At 49.1% G+C, this 22,621-nt stretch overlaps 1 protein-coding gene across 1 annotated transcript in view; it reads right to left on the bottom strand.

Annotated features, from left to right (window-relative positions):
- The window catches only part of SLF1 (SMC5-SMC6 complex localization factor 1), a 1,342,282-nt gene that overhangs the window by 1,110,056 nt on the left and 209,605 nt on the right, over window positions 1–22,621 (bottom strand). The window contains exon 4 of the mRNA XM_069627641.1: window positions 20,709–20,952. Coding sequence (XP_069483742.1) covers window positions 20,709–20,952 — 244 coding nt within the window. The remainder of the gene's footprint in view (window positions 1–20,708; window positions 20,953–22,621) is intronic.

Raw genomic sequence — 22,621 nt, 5'->3', positions numbered from 1 at the left:
GCAAACGTGGCAACCTTCTGCTGCTCTCCCCAAAGGGAATGCCCCGTATCTCCTCCGCCTCTCTTATTGCCTGCAAGAGGGGTTCCAGGTAGATCGCGTAAAGTATTGGGGATAACGGGCAGCCTTGCTTTGTTCCCATCTGTAGTCTTACTAACCTTTACGCTGTTCCATTAACCATCATTCTAATGGAAGGGGCCTGATAATTAGCTTGGACCATCGTCATGAATTCCCCTCCGAAACCCATCTTTTCCATTACCCGGAACAGAAAAGACCACTCCACGCGGTCAAATGCCTTTTTTCAGCATCTAGTGCCATCAGGACCGTGGGAGTATTTGCTTTCTGCACCTTTTCGACTAAGTGGGCCACCCGCCTGATATTATCCGCAGTTTGCCTGCCTCTGACGAAGCCCGCCTGAGCAGAGTTTATCAATTTCAGGAGATGGGCGTCAAGCCTGTTTGCCAGGATCTTTGTATATTTCTTAACATCGATATTAATTAAAGCGATAGGTCAATAGGATGTTCTTTCCTCTGGATTTTTATGAGGTTTGAGGAAGAGGGTTACCTTCACTTCCTCCATGGATGAGGCGATTCTACCGGTCTGCCGAAATGTATTAAATAACAAGGTCAATTGAGGGGCCAACTGCGTGATAAACAATTGGTAAAAAGCTGCAGTATAGCCACCCGGGCCCAGGGCCTTATTTACTGGAAGATCCCTGATCACCCTTCGTACTTCCTCCTCTGTAATTTCTTGGTTAAGGGCCTCCCGTGTTTCCCTTCCTATTTCCCGCAGCTGTACTTTTTCTCGGAATTTGTCCTGCAAGTCGCTTTGAGGGTTCTGAGAGGTATAGAGGAAGTCAAAATACCCCGCCAGTGCTTCCTGTAGCTCTTCCTGCTGTGTGACCCTTTCCCCTGAACCCAATTTCAGCGCTTTAATTGCATTCCTCGCTCTCATTCCCCTAAGTAATCTCACTAACAGCATATCCGCCTTATTTGCCTTAGCGCAATATTTCTGCCTCACTGCGAGTAGCGCCCCCTCTGCCTTTTTAGTACGCAGAAGTTCCAGCTGCCCCAACGCGTTCCTATATTCCCTCATAGCTAACCAGGATGGAGTGCTACCCATCTTCTGTCTAGCCGCTTCTACTTCGGCTGCTAGTTGTGATTCCAGTACCTTCAACTAATTCGCTCGATGAGCGGCTGCCGCTATTCCCCCCCCCCGAGTGTAGCCTTGAACGCGTCCCACCTTACTTCCTCTCTTGTGTCCTCCTTCCTATTGATGGCGAAAAAGACCTTGATCTTCTCTTCAATTCCCCCCCGAACCTCCGGGTCTCTTAAGATGGACCTTGGGAATTTCCATCCCCACACCCTTCAACCCAATTCTAGAATAACTGACACCGTTCTATGATCCGCTATACCTATCGGTCCCGTGTTCACCTCCCAAATGCCGCCCACCAATCCCACAGAGACCCAGATATAATCAATTCTGGATTGTGAGCCATGAACCCCTGATAAAAAGGTGTAGCCTTCCTACTCTCCCTTCAGTTCCCTCAACACATCTCTCAGCCCCATCCTACCGATCTTATCCTTCAACTCCACTGACATTACCGCCCCCCCCCACTTACTCGTCCACCGACCCTGTCCCGCTCTCTATCCCAGGCTATATTAAGGTCTCCCATCAGAACAATCTGCCCCCAGGCTTGCTCTTCCAACACCTTCAGAAACCGCTGCAAAAACTGCTCCTGACCGGAATTAGGGGCGTACACAACCGCAATTGTATAAGGGACGTCCTGATACTTCCCCCTGACCACAATATATCTCCCCTCTTTGTCCCTTGTTACAGCGCTAACTCTGAAGTCGACCGTATTCTTGAAAGCCAGGGCCACTCCCCTTTATTTACTTTGGCCTGACGCATGAAGAATCTGGTCGAACCCACGCAACTTCTATCTCCCCTGATCCTTGTGCACCAGATGCGTTTCCTGAAGCCCCATAATATCTGGCCCTTCTTTCCTCGTGAAGTGCTCCAACTTTTTCCTCTTGAGAGGGGTATTCAACCCTCACACATTATGCATTAGCCACTTGAAAAGTCACCCCCTAAGCATTGTTCCCAGTGACGTGCTACTACCCTTTCACTCTTCCCTCTAGTAAATGTCTTGTTACCCCCTCCCATTGCCCCACCTTCGCTCCCTCTCTCCCCCTCCACTCCCCCCGTGGAAGGACAATACCTTCCCGCTTACTCTCCGCTCCTAACCCGGGCATTTCCGCCCTTTCCGTTCCCAAAATGGTTGCTCCACCTAAAACCCCAAAGCCTCTATCCTTCTTTTAGAGGCCCACCACCCCTTTTACCACTGTTGCGCATCAGGGGTCTGATAATATCTCGTTCGTCTCCTCTCTGGTCTTTTTTCACTGCAGACCTCCTTTTAATCCTCTTCTTCTTTTCTCCCCAACTGTCATCCATTCCCTGGGTCTCGGCCTAGGTCGACTGTTCGTGCTCTGTGTGCCCGAGCCCGTGGGGGCCTCCCTCCAGATCCATTTGAAGCAGGGCTGCCCCTTCCCGTACAGAGGTGATTGGCTTCTGGCTCCCCTCCCACTCAAAGAGCAGGCCAAAGGGAAAGGTCCATTTGTATCGTATGGTTTTCTCATTTAATACCTTTAGCACCGGGCTCATTTGTCTCCTTTTCGTGAGCATACTGCTCGCCAAATCTTGGAATAACGCAATCTGCTGACCTTTAAACATAATGGGTTCCCATTGCCTTGCAGCTCAGAGGACTGCTTCCTGCTGGGCGTAGCTGGTAAAAGCAGCCAGAACATCTCTAGGCCTTACTGTCTGTCCTTTGGCCAGCTGCCCTGTTCAATGCACCCGATCTAGTTCAATCGTCTCAGGGCTCCCTTCGTCAAAAAATGAATAAATAAATAAAAAAAATAAAATAAATAAAAATCGGCAAAAATTCCTTGGGCTACCGCTTTCAAGTCTTTATCCAATACCGATTCTGGCAGCATTTTCACCCTAATATTGATCCTTCGGGATCTATTCTCGATGTCCTCCATCTGAATCTCGAGGTTCCGTGTTGTAATGTCCAGCCTCTCTATAGCTTCGCTGTTAGACAGGGTGTCTTTGTCTACTTCTTGGAGGCCTTTTTCCAGGGTGTCTGTCCTCTCCCCTAGTTGCCGCATCTCTTGTCTGATCTCTCCTAGGGCTTCATTTAGGTCGGCTCGCATAAGTTGGAATGCTCCTGGAAAGTCTTTGCCAGGTTAGTTTGTAGGGCGTGCAGCTCCCCCAGGAATTCCTGTCTAGACCTTAAAGCCGGGTCCTCCACACCCCTCTGGGCGTGGTCTTCTCCGGACTTATCTCGAGTATTCCCGGCCCCATCCTTCGTGTTATGCATGGGCCACATTGCATGTAGGGTGCCCGGGGTATCTCCTGGAGCATGGGCCGTTTTCCCCCCCTTTTCCTTTGGATTTCGTGGTCATAGTCCTCGCTTCCCCCTTCCTTTGTGCCACTACTGTTCTCCACTGGATGTTCCCGTGGGCTAACCACGTCCTGCTAGTCCTCCTTTGCGCCTTAAAATTCAGGGCTTTATCGATGCAGTGTTCCCCTATTTCAGGCTTCTCACGGTGTTCCTCTTTCACCTGGTGCTTTGTCCTATTATAAAATCTGTTCACCTGAGAATCCTCTCAGCTTGGTCCTCCTGTACCTCCCCGCTGGATTCAGCGAGTACCCGTGGAGTGCGCCGTAGACTGGGCCTCAGCGGCCAAATGGTATGGGTGTATGGCTCGCCGTCTTCTGTATGCGGGGTGGGCTCGCCCTGCTGGATATTGCCCCTCTTGATTCACCTGCAGGGCCCCACCTGCTCCGGTCTATTCGCCTTTGTGCCGCTCCACCGGTTGTGCCTGCCTGGGAGTTTCACCCCCCCCCAAGGGCAACTGGGGGGGGGGTCCTCCCGTCCTATGGTGGGTATGCCCCCGATTCCCTTCTGACTCGAGGGAGTTTTTGCCTTGTCTGCCGGTGAATTAAGGCTCATCTCCTTTTCCTACTAAGGGGGGGTAGATTACTTCTCACCCAGCCCCCTGCCGCTGCAGTAGCACCGGCCCCGTGCCGCTCAGCAAATGGGCCCCCCCCCCCCGCCTCCTCGCGCACTCACCAGGCTCTCGCCTGGATTCTCTGCTCTCGCTGGTCCTGTGGCCTCCTTTCACTATCCCGGACCTCCTGGTCCCGACGCTGCAGGTCTCCTCCTCCTTGTGGGATCCGCTGTTGTTCGCGGGTCCCACGATTATGCGGGCCTCCTCAGTAGCTCTCTCTCCGCCGATTCTTGCCCACCGCCGGGGGCGCCGCGGGACTCCCAGGTGCACGGTGCTCCGGTGGGAAAGGCGGGCCAGCCCATGGGGCCGCTTCTGCCAGCACCTCCACTCCTGCTCCACCGTGCCCGGCGGCCCCCCGCAACGTGCCCTCACACAGGGCTCCGTCTCCTCCTTGGGACCCCCAGGGGCTCTTGATGCGGCGTAGCTCCGCCTGCTCTCCCACCGCCCGCTCGCCAGGTCACGTCTCCTTCCTAGGTGGCTCCACCGCTGAGGGCCGTCACGCCTCGCTGAGTGGCACCGCCGGCCCCCACACCCCTCCTTCGACACGCGGGGGTCCTTTCACCTTTTTCGGGAGTCCGCTAGTGGGGTGGTGGGCACCTCGCACTAGTCGGGATCTGGAGAGCACCGTCAGCATGTCTACTTTGTGCTGGCGGCCATCTTGGAAAAGTCAAAAGGTAGCTACATTCTTGTGTGTCTTGTCTTTCTGTTGTTAGCGCCTTCATGCGTGTGGGTCCACAGCGCACTATACAAACACCATGTAATGTAATGCCCAACAAGAGCATCCATTGGAAACATCATACATGACATAGTTGGAGCTACTAGGATTCCAATACTGCACGATCAATGGGTTGAGCTAATTGAACTGTAATTTCCTCTTGGAGGATTGCCAAGGAACTGATCCTCCTTCAATACAGAAGTTTGCCCCCACCATTATCTAGCATCCAACTAAGAAACCATGCGTTTCCAGAGCTTCTGCTCAATCCGTCAAAGGGGAAAATTACTGCATTGAATAAAATTGGACAGAATGCTTCACCCTCTTGAAAAGCCAGCTTGCCACGGACCTTCTCACCTGCACACCCCTCCCTCTCAGGTGTCTTTAAACTGCAATCCAGTCTTCCTAAAGATGCCATCATGGAAAGTGGCAGGGATCCAGACTAAAACAAATGACCAGAACTGGCATGGATAATGAATTTGACAAAAGCATTTTTTTTTATGCTCACTTTGTTGTAGTCCTATTGGTATTATGTGATGAGGTCTTTTTATACTGGATGTTTTCTTTGATGGTTCAAATAACTGAATAAAGCATATATATATATATATATATATATATATATATATATATATACATATATATATATATATATATACATATATATATATATGTAAAAATGTAGATGCAAAAAGATTTTTTACCCAACAAAATTATTATCTGATGGCGATTCATTTCATGCAAGAACCCACTTTTTCTTAACAGGTAAGAGTGAATGAGGAGTTTGCTCTTCAGCCAGGTGATTCCTATCCATTCTGCCCTTCTGAGGGCTAGAATCCCTGATAAGACTCCGGTTTCAGCCGGGGGTTGTTCTGGCTTTGGTATATCCATGGAATACCCTCTTGGATAAGGGGACGTCTTCCTCAGAGTCATCACCCATATCAGAGTCCACCTGTCTTCTGGGGGTGGAATTGTGTCCAGAATCTGAGAGATAGGAACATATAGACCCTGCGGGGGGCACAGGTGGCGGAGCAGAATGCTGCCAATTTATATCTGACATAAGGCCAGAAGGAGGGTCCAAAAAGAAGCTGTAATTATCTGGTGTGGTATGACAAATCTGTAGGTTTCACCCCTTCTTCCTTGGGTGAACCACCCCCTTTGTGGCTAAGCAGGTGAGCCCGCTAAACAAAATCCTCCCTAGGGGTTTGGGAAAGTGGGACCTCACTGGGCTTGAATCCCCAACCGAAGGACAGGGACTCCCATTCCGGTAAGGAACTCACTACAACCGAGACATTGTCAGTATATATGGGAATACCAGAAATTGAGCTAACTGCCAGCTGTGGAACGCGAAATAATGTAGAAAAAGTATTTCTACAATTGGCTCACGGCAATGCTGGAATCTCAATGAGATTGACAGTTAAACAGACCCCTTTTGTATCCGGTATCAAGAAGAAAAGCACTTTCCCCCTTGAATGGAGGGGGATAAGCGATACAATGAGAGCCTTTGACATACCAACATCATTTGGAGCGGCGGTGGCTGCGGCACAGAGAAGGACCCGGATGGAGGTCCGTGGAGATACCTGGAAAGAAACCGGTAGAAGAAGCCAGAGAAAAAGAAGTGTGGCAGACGAACCACATGGCTATGATGAATTGGCAAGGCCAAGCGGAGCCAGCCCAAAAGGAAGTGTGAGGGGTCAGAAATGCGAGGCAGACAACATGATAAACATTTTTCACAACAAGCAAATACCCTGCCGAAAACGAGTCGGCACTCAGATTCTCAATCGTCTAGCAAAACCATTAACATCCCCAAATTTGCCTTTAACGAAGTTTCAGAACTAGAAGTCCTGGACATACTGAAACATTTGAAACCATTGACTTGCAAATCCGATACATGCCCTCCTAAGTTAATCAAGGACTGCGCTGAACCACTTGCCCCAATCATTACCGCATTCATTAATGCCTCATTGAAGACCTGCTCTGTCCCAGACAGTCTCAAAGAAGCTTGGGTGCGCCCACTTCTAAAAAAGCCCACCCTCGACCCCACAGTGCCTAACAACTACAGACCTATAACAGTCCCCTTCCTTCTCAAGATTCTAGATAAAGTGGCACACAGCCAAATCCAACTATACCTTGAATCTAACTCCATCCTAGGTACCAGACAATCAGGCTTCCGCAAAGGTCATGGAACAGAGACTGCTCTGCTGGACCTTAAAACCAAATAACCAAGATATTGGACACAGGTAAACCCGCCCCTTTTACTTCTCCTCGCCCTCTCAGCGGCATTCGACCTAGTGGACCACAAGACCCTCACCTCACACCTCTCCCACTCTGCACACTTCTCTGACCAAGCCACCTCCTGGATAACATCATTTCTTGAAGGGAGGGCCATGAAAGTCTTTTCTAACACCTCTAACGCAACACCATCCATAATACACTGCAGTGTCCCTCAAGGCTCTTGTACAGCACCTACGCTTTACAACTTATTCACTAAGCCCCCTTTCGAGAAACTTGATGCACTTGGGATTGCCTACACCAACTACGCAGACGACACCCAAGTGCTCCTCCCACTAACAGGCTCATACCACAAAGACGCTCTGGCTCTAAAACACATATACGCCACCATTCAAGCTTGGATGGCCACTAACGGCCTATGTCTTAACGGGGATAAGACTGAAATCCTTATCCTCGGCCAAAAATCCACACTGGCCAGGCTAGATAGTTGCTATGCCAATTTCAACATCGACAACTGCACTATCCCAGTCCTATCTTCTGTGAAAACGCTAGGGGTCTACATTGATGCAACCTTGTCCATGGACAAACAAGTTAGTGCCATTGTCTCCGCATCTGCACTAAGCACTAAATTCATCAACGCCATCAAACCATTCCTCTCCAAAGAAAACTGCCTATCAATAGCAAGAGCTACCATAGGCGCTAAACTTGACTATTGCAATGCACTCCTAGCCGGCACCTCTGAAAAAAACCTAAACAAACATCAGGTCACCCAAAATAACGCTCTAAGAGCAGCCTTAAACATCTCCAAAAGGGACCACATCTCACTGGCAAGACAATCAGTTCACTGGCTCCCTGTCAAAGAACGCATCACCTTCAAGGTACTGACTACCACCCACAAATGTATCCACCACACTGCACCATCATATCTCTCAGACAGTATTCTCAGACCTACCTCATCCAGACCTACCAGACTGTGCTACACTAACCAACTCACTGTACCACGCATCAATAAGATTACAGCAGTAGGGCGGGGTTTCCCCTACATAGCACCAAAACTCTGGAACAATCTCCCCCACGCTCTAAGAGCAGAAAGCTCCCTCACAGCATTTAGAAAAAAACTCAAAACCTCTCTCTTTAACTAAATTTCCTCTACCTGCAGCCAATCAGGCACACATTGCTAAATATTGTTACTGTAAACTTGTATGCCTGTATGCCTCCATGCTGTAACTAAGTCGCGCTATTCCTGTAACCAGCGCTATTTCTGTAACCAGCGCCACGATGCCTCAGGGCTGATTCTGTGCGCTTAACAAATACGAATAAATAAATAAATAAATACCCTTCCCCCAACAGGGTTTCGGTGTCTTCTTCCACTTGCATGGATCTCTCGTCGGAGTTCGCTGAATGTAAATCCAGAAGTTGTAGGCGTTGGGGGCACCATTGAACCCTAAAATTGTCTTTCAAGTAAGCTAAGGTCTTGCTCCAGTCGCTGGTGAATTTTGGCAAGTTATTGTTGATTGCATATGTGGCCCATTCCAGTGCCACCAATTCCCAAACTTTGCAGAGCCACTCTTGTACTGTGGGGATGATGGTTCCTTTCGATCTTTGAGCAATAAGAGTCATTTCTGCCAATGTCGGTACCACCCGTGCCTTCTCACAGCCTTACTTTCTCCTTCCTCCCTCATCAACTCTTTCCGCGGGGTGCTCCGGCCCATGACCCAAATGCTCGCACTAGCGCCTGTAGCATCTCCCTCCAGAATGGCTACATTTTGGGGCATTTCCACCATTTGCATGATGCCGTGCCCTCCTCCCCACACCCCCTCGAACATTCCCCATTTTCGCGTAATATTTTTGCCTGACAAATAACAGAGCCCCCTCAGCTTTCTTTGTTCCGAGGTTCCCTAGTTGCCCTACAGCTCGCCTGTAGGTCCTGAGTAAGTTTCTCATGGCGGTGTCCCCCGCCCTTTTCCTGGCCTCCTCCACCTCTTCCGCCAGCTGGATCTCAAAGGCCTTCATCTGTTTCTCCTTTTGTGACCTTGCCGCTATGAATTCCCCCCACAAGGTTGCTTTAAATGGGTCCCACCGGATGCTTTCTCCCCTATCGCACCATTTGTTGAGCTAAAGAAAAGCCTTGATCTTGTCCCCTATCACTGGGTCTCAGCAGTTCCCCCGGGACCTTCCATTTCCATACCCCCAATGTGCATCCCTGCACGCTCATTCCCCATTAGGTTATCCGATACCCATACGTAGTCTGTTCTAGATTGTGTACCATGAACCCCCGATAGGAATGTAGATCCCTCCTTCTCCCCCTTCAGTTTCTCAACCCCATGTTCTCAAACCTACTTTGCAATATGGCTGACGCTACCGCTCCTCCTCCTGGTCCTCCCGCCCTGACCTATCCCGGTCCCTATGCCAAGCCATGTTGAGGTCTCCCATCAGAATTATGTGGACTTTCGCATATTCCTCCCGTTCTCCTAAGAATACCTTCATGAATAGCTCCTGTCCTATGTTGGGGGCATACACTGAAACTATGGTGTAAACTGATACCTTATATTCTCCTCTTATTATTATGTATCTCCCGCACTTATGCCTTTTGGTCTCTGAGACTCTGAAATCCATGCTGGACTTAATTGTCACAATCACTCCCTGGGTCAATCGACTCCTCACCACTATCCAAAGTGACCCTTATGCCCTCCTGCTCACCTGCCGTCTCTTCTTCTGTTTGGAGTCCAAATCTCCTTCTTCTCAAAGCCTCTTCTCTGGAATGCAGATGGGGTCTGCCTCGAGAGGAAGCCACCCTGCCCCTCTGACTCGGGGCCTAGGGGGGCCCCCGAAACGGGGCCGACCAATGAAGGGGAAAAAGCCAAAAGGCACAAAAAACCCCTCTTGGGTGAGTACGATGACAGGATGCCAGGCCGAAATGAATGGAATGAGAGGACCCAACAGAATGAAAAGCCTACCCAATGAGGGTAGGATGGGAGTGGTGAGTAACAATCAGACAGAGAAAGAAAGGGAAGAAATGTTGGAGCTAAGATTGTAGCGAAGACGGAAGGACTGCAGAGGAAGAGGGAAGCCAGAGAGGAACGGGAGTAGCCGAGATAGCAAGGCTGGACGGCACAAAACCACAGGAGAAGGTAACGGGAGAAGGGTCGAACACAGAGGAAAGGACTGGAGCGTACCAACCCGGAAGCCTAACGCGAGTAGGTTGCAACGCGCGAGCTTCCGGGTTGGCGCTCGTAATAAAGGGCGCCGCTGGTCCGACAGCGGAAAGCTGGACCGCGGCTGGAGAACGTGCAGCGTCGTAACAGCCATTTCAATGGCCGCTCCAGCGCCAGCGTCTCCACAACTGCCAGCGGCCGCGGCCGCCGTGCGTGACATTAATGGCTGTTCAGATGCATCAATTCCGACCTGGTGGGCAGAGATTCAGAAGGCAAGCCTAGATTCTTGGAACAGGGTAACCTTCTGAACAACCCAGACCATTCAAGGTAGTATTGGCGGTGGTCAAGACTATGTCTCAGGAGGGGTGAGGGTGATCGAAAGTCCACAATGAGCACACACAGTAAATGACACTACAAATTACTCAGTCAGGTGTATATATCAAAAATACATATACATTTATTAAAGGCCTTTTAAATCAAACACAAAGCAAATATCAGCAGTAATAACTAAACCAACACAACACTACTATTAAACATATATACCGTTACCAATGGCCTAAAGGAATAGAACACAGTAAGGGTCCACAACCTGTGAAGAAAGGGAGCATACAGTGCGAATATACTTTATACCCTAACTGAGAGGCGATCCAATCCCTAAGATGAGGGGAGCCTTGTGCTTGAAAGTACTTTCGGTGCAGGTACACACAAACATGCGGTAGAGCCAAAAACGGGGTCTCTTGCAGGGGCTGTAGTGACTCAGGAAGGTGGGTGAGGCAATGAAGAATAAGTTTACACTATTCGAGGAGGGTCGCCCCAAGAGGCCAGAACAGGATCCAAGAGTTGGGAATAGCTCGGTAGCACAGGCTACCTCAATAAAGAAGATTGGCCCTCAGGGGACACTCATGAGTAAAAATGGATGGATGTGCCAGAGGCCAGCGGTAAGGGTTGCAAGTACTCACTGACCCTCGGCGCACTCCGGACCAAACTTCGTCAGTAGAGTCCAATTCAGTTGCAGGTTCAAATCCTGCAATTGTGCGGTTCTGCGGCTTTCAGGGGCTGCGTTCCAGGGATGATTCTGTGGCGGGACAGAGGCGATCTCTCTGCTCCTGATGATGGATCAGGCCAATACCACTGCAGCGAGTTGGAGGGCACAGCAGCAAGGCACCCACAAAGTTCATCACCAAGGCGGGGTGACACGGTGACCGCGTATGCTCGGGTTCAGGCGTACTCTGATTCCAGACCTAGGAATGGTAGGTATACGAAACTCGGCGGGAGAATGCCTTATACCTAGAGCTTACAGTCTCCAAATGCTCAAATGTCAACTTGAGACGGCAGCGGTTCCAGGGCAAAAGGTCCCCTACAAGCTGGTCAGTTCAATGGTTGGCCGACGAACACTTCCAAGAAGGTTTGCTTTCAGGTTAAGGTGGAGGTGCCAAGAATAGTAAGTCCCACTATTCTAATGGGTCGAAGCATCTTTGCAGACTTAATTTCGATCAGAAACGGGGTCCAACGGGACGAAAGCTGGCTCAGGGTGCCAAATCTTCCAGCGGGTCACCATCGGTTCCTCGGCTCTGCTTCTTGGTTTCAGGATACTTGGTTCCTATCCTAAGTTTTGTGTGAACTCAAGAGATCGACCTGGAATGGGTGTAAGATGCCTTCTGTTATCCAGAATCTCCTTTGTGCCAAAACGAGGACCCAATGAGAGATCTGCTCACATACAGCCATTCCAGACATGGACCAATGACAGACCACGTGTGGTCCCAGTCCTTCCCAGCACACCAGACTCTCTGGCACCCAGGATGTGTATTGGAACTAGACAGACCAGACCACATCCTGGAGGTGCACACCCAAGGGATGCAGAAGCCTGTGAAAGCTCTGGTTTGCACAGGGATCTACATGACCAAATAAGGATTTTCACAGGTCGGCTCGACCTGGGGAAGGCAAAGGGATAAGATGGCCAAAGGACAAAAAGAACCTTGTGGCAAGGCCATTTTGGGGCCAGGCCACTGTCCTGGGCCAACCGCGGTAAACGCGGTATGGACCGCACGAAAGGTTTAAAAATATATGAAAATTAACAGCTCTGTCCAAGGCACATTTGTACTTCTACTGAAAAAATCCTTTGAGGTTGTCTAGGGCCTTAAAAATGAAAAGAAGACCCCCAGCGCACTGTACTGTACGGTACTTTGTGCACTAGTAAAAATGTTGCTGAGAACTAGTAACAAAGTAATAGAATAAGGGAAACAAAGTCTCCCAGTACTGACGGTCTTTAAGGGCATGTCAGTTTCTCCATAACCAAGTGAGCAGCAAAAACCCACCGGAGTACAGCAGAAGGCTGGGCTGCACTGGAAAAGTCAGGCTACGATGGTCAGACAACAGCAGAAAGTTGGGGGGGGTTCACAACTGGAGGGAGCATTACACATGAATGGAAATCTTTCCAAAAAATGCCCACTGCTACTCCTCCAGTTTTCATCAGGCCTGATGCCAAATAGATCTGGAAGATGCCCCTTATTACGAGTCGAGCCTAGTACTCTCTCAGGAGGTGTGTTTCTTGTATGGCCATAACATCCGGCCCTGCCACCCTAGTGAATCTCTCCAACTTCTTTTTGAGAGGGGTGTTAAGCTCCCTCACATTATGAGTTAGTCATTTCAACTTACAGTTATGTGGGTCTTGCTCATGATTGCCCTTCCCTTATCCCTCTCCCATGGCCCGCGGCTGCTTCTCCTCCCCTCTTTGATCTCCCTATCCCCTTGAGTCCTCTGCATTATACCCTTTTATTTTCCGCCTGTTCCGCCCCCTTGATCCAGCCTCTGACTACACCCCCCTGCCCCTCAACTTCCCGTCTGCAACCCCCCTCCTCATGGACCTCGCAGTGTTGCTCTCCTTCTGCACTTTTCCCCTGCCGTGGTCCACTCCCATAGTCTGGGCCTCGATCTGTTCGCTGGTAGAGGGGGCCACCTCTCCCTGCTGGTCAAGAACCAGTTCCAGGTGCAATAGGTCTGCTCCCTCCCGTGGGGAGACTACTCGTTTTTGTACCCCTTTCCACTCAAACACCTGAACAAAGGGCTAGGTCCACTTGTACCTAACTCCTCATACGTTCAAGTCCTTGACTATTGTGCCCATTTGTCAATGCTGGAGTAGCATGCTGTTTGCTAGATCTTGGTATAGGGCGATCTGTTGGCCCTTGTATAGCACCAGCTTCTGTTGTCTTGTTTCATGCAAGACTGCTTCCTTTTGGCCATACCTTGCAAATGCCACCAGGACATCCCGTTGCCTTGCGTTGGGACCCTTATTTTATCGGCCCACCCGATGGATCCGATCCAGCTCTACTGTCTCGGTTTCTGCTTTTCCCAGCAAATCTGCAAAGATCCTCTGGGTCATCTCCTTTAGTTCTCTATCCTGTACCGACTCCGGCAATAGTTTCATTCGTATATTAATTCCCCAGGACCTTTTTTCCATGTCATCCATTTGCAGCTCCAAGTTCTGAGTTGCTACGTTTAAGCGTTCTATCACCTCGCTGTTTGCCGTCGTCTCTTTGTCCACCTCCTGCAGGCCCCTTTCAATTAAGTCAGTTCTCACCCCACTTCCTGCCTCATTTCCACAAGTGCCGAGTTAAGGTCGGTGCACATTAGCTGAAATTGGTCTTGAAAAGTCTTGGTCAGGGTCGCCTGTAGGACCAGCATTTCTCTATGAAAGTCTTGCTTCGATATAGGTGCTGAAAGGTCCGCTTCTGCAGGGTCCTTGCGCTCCTTTGGAACGGTCCATATTCTTATTCGTGTATCTTGCTTCCAGTGGTGGCTACATAGTGGGGAGGGTGCCCGGTATGTCCCCCGTGGCGGGCACTGCTTTAGTGGCTCTGCCTTTTACTTTAGATGTCATTTGTGCGTCCCTGGGCCCTGCCCCATTCTTTTTCACCATGCCGTTTGGGTAGGGGGCCTTGTTCTTTACTACTGTTGATATCCCTTATTGGGGGGCCTCAGTGCCCTTGCTGATTGCCCTTCCTGCTTTCTTGCTGTGCTTGGCTATCACTTTTTCACCCAGTTTTACTTAGGGGAGTTTCCAGGGCAGGGGGGGCTCTCCCCTTTCCACTCCTTCCCCCCCCCCGACCCTATCCCCGTCTCTGAGCTAGCCACACTTATAAGCCTGGGCAGTCCCATCGTGGGCGTGAGGTCTGTTTACTTTGGTCAGACTCTGGCGCTCCTTAGGATATCCCTCGACGAGCTCCAGGCCGGGATCAGTCCTAGATCCCTCCACTCTCCTCCCCTCATCCCTGTTATGCACTATAAAGCGTGGGAGCAGGGCCGGGGGCTCTGCTGTAGTTATCGCCCTTTTATTTCCAGGGCGCTGCGCTGTGTTCCCCCTGGTCCCAGGTCAGAGAGTGAAATGCCCGACTCACAGCTCTCTTCTAGGGTGCCTCCGTCCTTGCCCTTTGTCACTGCGCCTCCGGGCTGGGTCCTCTGCTCCTCTACGGCTATCTCTGCCAGTGGGGTTATCGGGTTGGACACTCACAGATTTCCTCCCCACTTATCTACACCTTGGTCCCACTCACTGTCTTCCAGAGTGTATGTTGTGGCTTGGGCGTGCCTCACTCCACCCGCGGCGGACCTCCTCCAGCAGTCAGGCGTGTTCGCCACTTCGGCGCTGCACTGCACCTTGTGGCCGCTGCCTCGTTGACTTGCTTGGAGCCACAAATGCCTCCAGACTTCTCCTGCCTCCTTGCTTCTCGCCTAGGGTTCTGTTCTGAACCCCCCCCACCCTTATTGTCTGTATCTGAGGGTTGCAGAACCTCCTTATTTTTGCAGCGGGCTTGGGAACTGCTGTTGACATGTCTATGTAGGGTCGACGGCCACCTTGGAATCTTCAGGTATTTTTAATGTGGTTGTTCAGAATTAAAAATAATAATAATTAGAACCAAACATTCTTGTAACCAGGTTCCCCAGAATCAAGGTAGGATTTCCAAATAAAATTCCAATGAATAAGGTTCACTCCAATAATCAGGTTCTACTTCAAAAAGGTAACATAAACTGGTTTCTTCCAACAGCCAAGTTCTGTTTCCAACACAAAGTTCCTTTACTTTTGGAGGGTTTCACTTGGCGTTGTGATTCTCTTACAATCAAAGTAAGTTCAACACTCTTCAACATAAAGTTCCCACAGATTTTCTTTTATCAGGCCAAAAGTCTTAAGGCCTCATCACGAGTTGGGTGATATCCCGGCCGGGTGTCATGGCCACAGGCCCCAGAACACAAAAACCACACCATGTAGTGATGGGGCAATGGGTCACTTGACTCACTTATGTCACTTTGGGACCCATAAACACAGGGGCCCTGGCTGGACTCAGTCTGGCGCCTTTGGCGCCAGGCTCATATAGAGATGTGAGCAGGAACACTTTATTTCAGTGCAGGAGTGCTTTTATTTTACAAGAACTTTTAAAAGCCTTTATTCCAGAGAACATACTCATGTGCTGACTCATCGGGTGTGGCAGGGTGTAGCAGGCAGGCTGAACCTGGTGGGCGTGGATTCAGAAGCTCAGCTATATTAAGCTGCTCCATCCTTAAAGCCCGTGCTTCGTGTTACTGTGCACTCGCATGCAACGTGACGCTCACCGCCGCTTGGACCCGTTTACTTACCTTTGAAACCAGGCATTCTCCTGCATACTCACCTCCAGGAAACCGGTGCTTCATCTCTTCATCTGCAGACTCATCTCCTGACATCCAGTGTTCTTAATCCCGGCACTGCGCTCCACATCCACGAACTCGGACCCTGTGAAGAAGAAGAAAGATAAGGTTAGAACATCTGTCCTAGGGCCGCGCCCCCTAGTTAACAATTTACCAGCTACTGTACCGCTGCAGCTTCATTCCTCATTCCCTCCGGCTGCCGCCTCGATCCTCCACAGCTTCTGCCGGGCCGGCAACATCACCTGCAAGGGAAGAAAGCAAAAGACCAAAAGTGGAACGGACAGCAATACAAGACAACCAACTTTACAATACAACAAAAACAGACGAGGAAAGACAAAGGCAAACAGGAACACTTACCTGAAGTATAGTGGCTTAGTCGCAGCAGGACTGGACTACCAGGTGCAAGGGACCAGTGAAGGAACTCGGTCCAGATCATAAAAGCCCCCTGCCAGAAGCAGCAGGACGGAGTGCTTGCCAAAACTAATCAACAGGAGCGGTCCCGAGCAGCATCATGTATTACCACCAGTCACCACATAAGCGCAGAGGGCGAAGTTGGACCTGAGCGACCTCACCCCTGGGAGGGCTGCAACAGTGCCCCAACGCCTCTGCAGAGACCAGGTGAGCGGAACACCGGGATACCGCCATCCAGTCCGGCGCTATAAGCGCTGGGTAAAGTGTTGGGCGGTAAAGGCTATTCCCCATTGTACCCAATGGGGCATTTTCAGTGCAATTAGCGCATGCTAATAGCGCCCGAAAATTGGCTTTTTCCCAGCGCATTACCCCCCAGCCCTAAGCTGGGGGTAAATGCTGCCAGACTCATGTTTGGGCGGACCCTTACATGCAGCAGTAATAGCATTACCGCCGTGTTTAAGGGCTACTGCCCAACTCGTGATGAGACCGCTAGTCTTCATTAGTCCAACAAATATTGTAATATGATTTCTCTTCTCTTGAAAAGGACAAGTACTATACACTTCTTTATACGCAACAATGTTTTAGTCAGGATGGCTTTACCACAGTTCATCAAATACATTAGTGGCCTTGCCACTTTCTGTCGACCACAACCTTTCACCACAATGCAGTACTACAATGTCTTCTTCCTGGTTCACCAACCTGCCAGGACTACCACTTACAATCCCTTTCCTGGTGTACTGTCAACAATACAATTCACAACTTCTTCCATAAAGATACAACACCCATGGATGCTGTTTGTTCCACTGATTGATTTGCCACATGCAATGCAGGTTGTGTTCCGCTCCGTCTTGCCACTGTCCACAAAGGCGGCCACGTTCCTGCCACCTTTGTGTTTCCACTATCACACCAGGTAATGGCTGGTAATATCTTTCATTCAAGTTGCTTTCTTCCTTCAAAATAAAGTGGTTTTCCCTTTTATTTCCAATTGCCTTTCTTTGATTTGACCAATGCTGGTTTTTATTGGATTCAAAGATTGCCTTCCCTTTTCTTTGGCAATGCTGGCCATAGTTTTTATTTAATATTGCCCCCTCTCTAATTTGCCAATGGTGGTTAGTCTTTGGATTCAATAGTGTTTCCCCATTCCTTGGGTAAGGGTAGTTGCAGCCTCTCTCAAATATCATTTTCTCTCTACGTGGGTAGTGATAGTGAAGAGGAAACGAGAAGAGATAGTTAATAACTAAGTTTTGGCCCAAAAACACTTCCTTTCATTAGTTCGGGATTCAAAGGTTTTATAGGTGGTTAGAGGTTTACAGCGGAGCACCCCAGGGTCACCTTTCAGAGGCCAACTCACCGGTCTTTCCCTATGCGTCCGCATATCCAGCTGCTGCTGCCACTTCTAGGTTTGTTGGATCTGGAGCCTTTGACAGCTCCGGTCGCAGTCCCGTGTCTCATGCTCATGCCTCGCTGAACAGGAGCACACATTGCTCCTTTCGCTTCCTGGTGATCGCCAGCCACCGCATTCAGGCACATGAAGAGGAGAGAGTTTCTCTCCCATGAGTTAACCTGCAACAGCAGTGCTTCCCGCTGCATGACCTCTGCAACTGTGTCTTCTTCTCACGACCCTCTCAGCACCAACCATCATTGACACGACAGTGATCCCGGTGTCCTCGGCTCTCTGCACCTGCTGCATACACAGCCACTGATGACGTTTCTTTCTACTACTCCTCCTCACCTACACCAGAGGGGGATTTAAATACTCAAAATTCCCACTCAGGTGTGGTTTGTCAGGAACACTAGACTGCATATTGCAGTTCTGTGCCTCTGAGCTTTTCTTCCTTGTCCCAGTAACTATGGCATTATGGGACTTGAAGTCCCCAACATTCTCATTCTTTTTACCACATATTTTGACTTTTCAATAGGCTATTAGAACCGGAGGGTCATTGGGGAAGTTGTTTAGAGGGTTCTCCCAATTCTCCCGACCCAAGTCCACTCCCATGTGATCCTCCTGCAGTACACCGCCCACAAGGTCAGGAATTGTCTGTCTTTCTCTGGCCACATGAGAAGGCCAGGCCAGGGTGTTTGGGATGATCAACTCTTATTCATCACAGATGGCATGACCACGCAGAGGACGTGGTCATCCTGGAGCCCGGAAACCATACTGAACAAGGCGAGCGAGAGAGGAACGAGTCCCCTAGTCGCACTACTCGAACCCAGAGAGGGAGCAACATAGCAGCGAGCGAAAAACACTACCACTGGTATAAAGGAGAGGATGCGCAGAAGCTGGGAAGCGCTGCAACTATAGACGGTCAAAGCAACCTCGCTGGAGCAGGATCTACCATGGTGAAGGTACAAGGGGTGCAGAGACTAGACCGGGGGAAGAAACTAAGGGACTAGATCCCTATGAGGGACAACCAGGGCCAGAGGGCGAGATGGACATACATAAGCAGAGGGGTTATGGGAGCCCTATAAACCCAAGCCTTGAAATCAGACAAACAGCTCAAAGCTGCCCACAAAAACAAAGAGAAAGATATAGTCGCAGGAGAAGTTGTTTTCTCAGAGTGGTGTGGTCAGTTTAGAAGTTAAGATTCGGTCAGAGAACAAGACTAGTACCCATAGTTTAGTTTGTTAGGTAGGGAACCTCCCTATTGGCAGTAGGGTCAGTAAGGCATTTTCTTTGATTTAAATAAGCTTCCTGGAGTAAAGTATGCCTTCTGATCCGAGTCTTTCTTCTGGCATGCCATGATCCTCTTGAAGCGATCAAAGAATCTGTCCTAGCTTGGTGACTGTGCTGGGGTAACTAAAAAAAGGAGTTCAGGTGCCAAAGCGATGGGATACCACACAAGATACCTGTGCTGTGTAGTCCACAGGTCATTGTACCCCCTGACTGAAAATGAAGGAGTTATAGCCGTGCCCCATGTAGATATCATTGTAGTTGACTATTCAACCCAAAGGAGACAACAATGGGTGCAAGCTTCTGGATCGCCCGCTAGGAAAGGATGCTGGCAGATTCTCAGGAGACAAAGAGTTGGTGGTCTCCTGAGGTAAAGACAGGGTTGAGACTGAATAAGTAATAGAAATGGCGTGGTCCTAGGTAGGCGGTGCTTCATTACAATCTGCTATCTTGTCTTTCCAGCAGGGCTGTAATGCAGATTGTGCATGAGGAGAATTTTTGCTCAACACTATTATTACCAACACCATAGGCCCACACCCCATTAGAGGTGGTTCGGTTTTGTAAACTTCCGCAACCCAGAGCTGTGTATCATTGCTATACCATTTGCATGTTCTTACAAAAGAATAAATATCATATTTCGAATTGGCGATCTTTCCAATTTGTTAGCCCTGTTGGATATGGATTAATGATGTGTGACGAACTAACATTGATATTGTGTCAACAAATTATTCAGAATGATTATGCACAAATATAAAGTTAACTTTTTAGCTAGTCCATATAGATGTGGTTGTTTTTAAGACAAGTGATTGCTGCAGTTTTAGTGCCAGTTGTCATAGTATATCTATTTTGCTACAGAGCATAACTGTCTGTTTACATGACAATTGTTTAATTTAATAAAACATATTTTAATTTTGATTCTATTGACATATGATCATAAATCATACTTTAAAAGATGTATAAATGACAATGTAGAAATATTAGCAACACCACACTAACATTACTTGAAACTTTAATCAGAATACTACAGCATTCGCTTTTGTAGCAGGCTTTGATGTTGTCCCTGAACCTTAACCAGATTTGGCCAACCTAACTTATTGCACAAGCCATGGCATATTTGGTGACATTTGATGAATATTTTCATTACTTAAGTAGAGTCAAATATGCAAATTGTTCAGCTTTGCTAGTGTAGGACTTCACGTTCACAAGATGCTGTTTTGAGCATGCGCCTATGGATTTTTAGTTTTCCAGGAAATAATTTGGGTTTTGTATCAAACAAATTTAAATGTTTACCTCTATAAGAAATGAAAAATCTTCCATCATAAAAAACGAGGGTTCTAACATTTCAAAACAAAAACCCCCTTCTCCTTCGACACAGACTTTAAAAAAAAGCGAATTAACTGGAGACAACTTTGATATAAGGTGTTCAAAAAGTCCACAAACACTGGAAATGTTAATGCAACAGTCACAGTTAAATAGTCCACAATATAAACCAAGACCATCTGATTAAATATCAAACTTTAGCACACCACCACAAGAGAACAATCCTCTGACAGGCATGTTACAAGAAATAGTAATGTGCTTAAGAAATGTACCCCCCGACCAGAGATATTATTGTCAAACACTGAGGAGATCATAATTGATGTTTTTTGCCGATCATCAATGCACTTATCACACATGTGTAAATGAAGGCATTTGTCATGTTTTGATTTGTTATGTATCCTGTGACTCTTGGTACATATGAACACTAATGCATCTCTCTTTTTGCTATGTCCTTCACATCTTACCTTTCAAAAGCATCTTTTCGTTTGTCACTTTCTTTCATGAGAAGTATTACTTTCCATCTGAAGAACGCTCCAGGGGAACCAGTGAAGGTCAGCTCTTCACGCCATCTTTTGGGTGCAGTGTTCATCATGGATGTAAAGTTAGGGTATTTTTCCAATTTATTTCCCCATTCATAGGTTGCTTCACTAAGCCATCTCCCACTTTTTGCACTATCAATGACATACTCCTTTGTGAGTACCCATTTTCCTAATGAAGGAAAATTGACTGTTTGAATATTGAAAAGATGAACAATGAAATAATACTTTCAATTAATATCTGTATGCAGATGAACTTAAATCATGAGCAGTTTCTAAATAATAAAAACTGAATTCACACTAGGCAAATGTAGGCAAAGGTAAACTGATTTCCAAATCACCACGAGCATAAATCAAAACCGTATTTATACATACCACACTTGTCTCTAGTTCTTGGCTCAGATTTTATATATAGCAAGCATAACAAAAACCAAAGCCTGATAAATGTGTATATAAAAAGGTGGGTTTGCCAAATGGTAATGATACAGGGGGCGTGGCTTGGTGCGCCATCTATGTGGCAGCTTCTCTGAGAGCCTCTGTGTAGAGCCGGGGCCTAAGGCAGTATTTCTCTGGCAAAGTGCTGATTTGGGGGCTGATGACAGCCGAGTGCTTAGGGGAGATGGCCAGGAGCCTTTTGGTGTACGCAAAGCTGGCAGGGAGTCCCCAGTAATGACCCTGGCCCTTCTGAAACTCTCACAGGAGCAGCCGGCGCAGTGAGCCAAGATGGCAGCTGCTGACTCGCGCCGGTTATTGCCTGCAGCAGTGAGGGTGGACTGGCCAGACAGCGAGGTCGGCAGCCCAGTGGGGCGCGGCATCTGTCACCCGCTCCGAGCAGCACCAGCATGTCACAACAAGCATCCCCTGAGGGATGGAGGCAGGCCCAGCAGTGAGCTCCCGATCTGATGCGGGCAGAGCACGATCACGAAGGGGCCAACAGCATGCTGCAGCAACAAGCACCCCTAAGGAGGCAGTGCCGGGGAATCTTTCATCCGATTCCCCGGGCAACAGCGGGACAAGAGTTCCAGTCCCTTGATGGCCTGTAGCCAGACAGCCCTTTGAAATGCTTTCGTGTGAGGAATGAAGTCTTGCACTCCCTGGGCTCTGGCATCAATGTTGCTGTTCAGGAGAGCACAAGTGGAGCCTTGTGGGGATCACAGGAAGCCATTACTCAGGCCTCCCACACACATAGAAAAACCTAGACTTGACTTGTCTCCACCTTTGGGAGGCCCCATGCTTTATGGATGTGCCTTCGGGAGTGAGGCGGTTAGTTACAAGTCAATCCCGCCAGTCTCTGAGCAAGCTGGCAGCCTGAGTGTGGAGGGGGTAAGCATGCCACACAGCAGCAGTCTGGACTTCTGCAGGCTCCCGGGCAGCGGCGGTGAGTGTGCCCGCGTCGGGGCAGTAGAACATACTGGCCCAAGAGAAGTGAAAGCCCTGCGCAGTGTGTGTTTCCAGGAGCTCGCCCCAATTTCTGCATCAACTGGAGGCCCTAAGGTACATGTGCTGATGGGCTGCTCAATCCTTGGTGGCTCACACAAGATACAGGCCACCCCCAACACAAGCCTCTACCTGTTATCTGCAAGTGGGGACCCCCTGGGCACAAGGTCCCCTTGGAGGCCCACCATGGCCAAACAGCAGAAAAACAGAAAAGTCAAGGATATCGCCACCATTGCTGCCATCTCAGAAGTGGTGGAAGACAGACAGGGAGAGCCATGGACCCAAGATACAGCCCCCCCCCCCCCCCGGGGCAGCTAGCCACGAAGGAGGACATTCAGGCCTTCATGACCGACAATAAGGCGGAATTCCAGAATTGAATGTCGGAGCTAACAACAAAGCTGGAG

This window comes from Ambystoma mexicanum, chromosome 6p (assembly GCF_040938575.1).
Source record: "Ambystoma mexicanum isolate Mex_15411 chromosome 6p, UKY_AmexF1_1, whole genome shotgun sequence".
Taxonomy (NCBI): domain Eukaryota; kingdom Metazoa; phylum Chordata; class Amphibia; order Caudata; family Ambystomatidae; genus Ambystoma; species Ambystoma mexicanum.
This window is presented reverse-complemented; position numbering and strand designations above follow the sequence as displayed.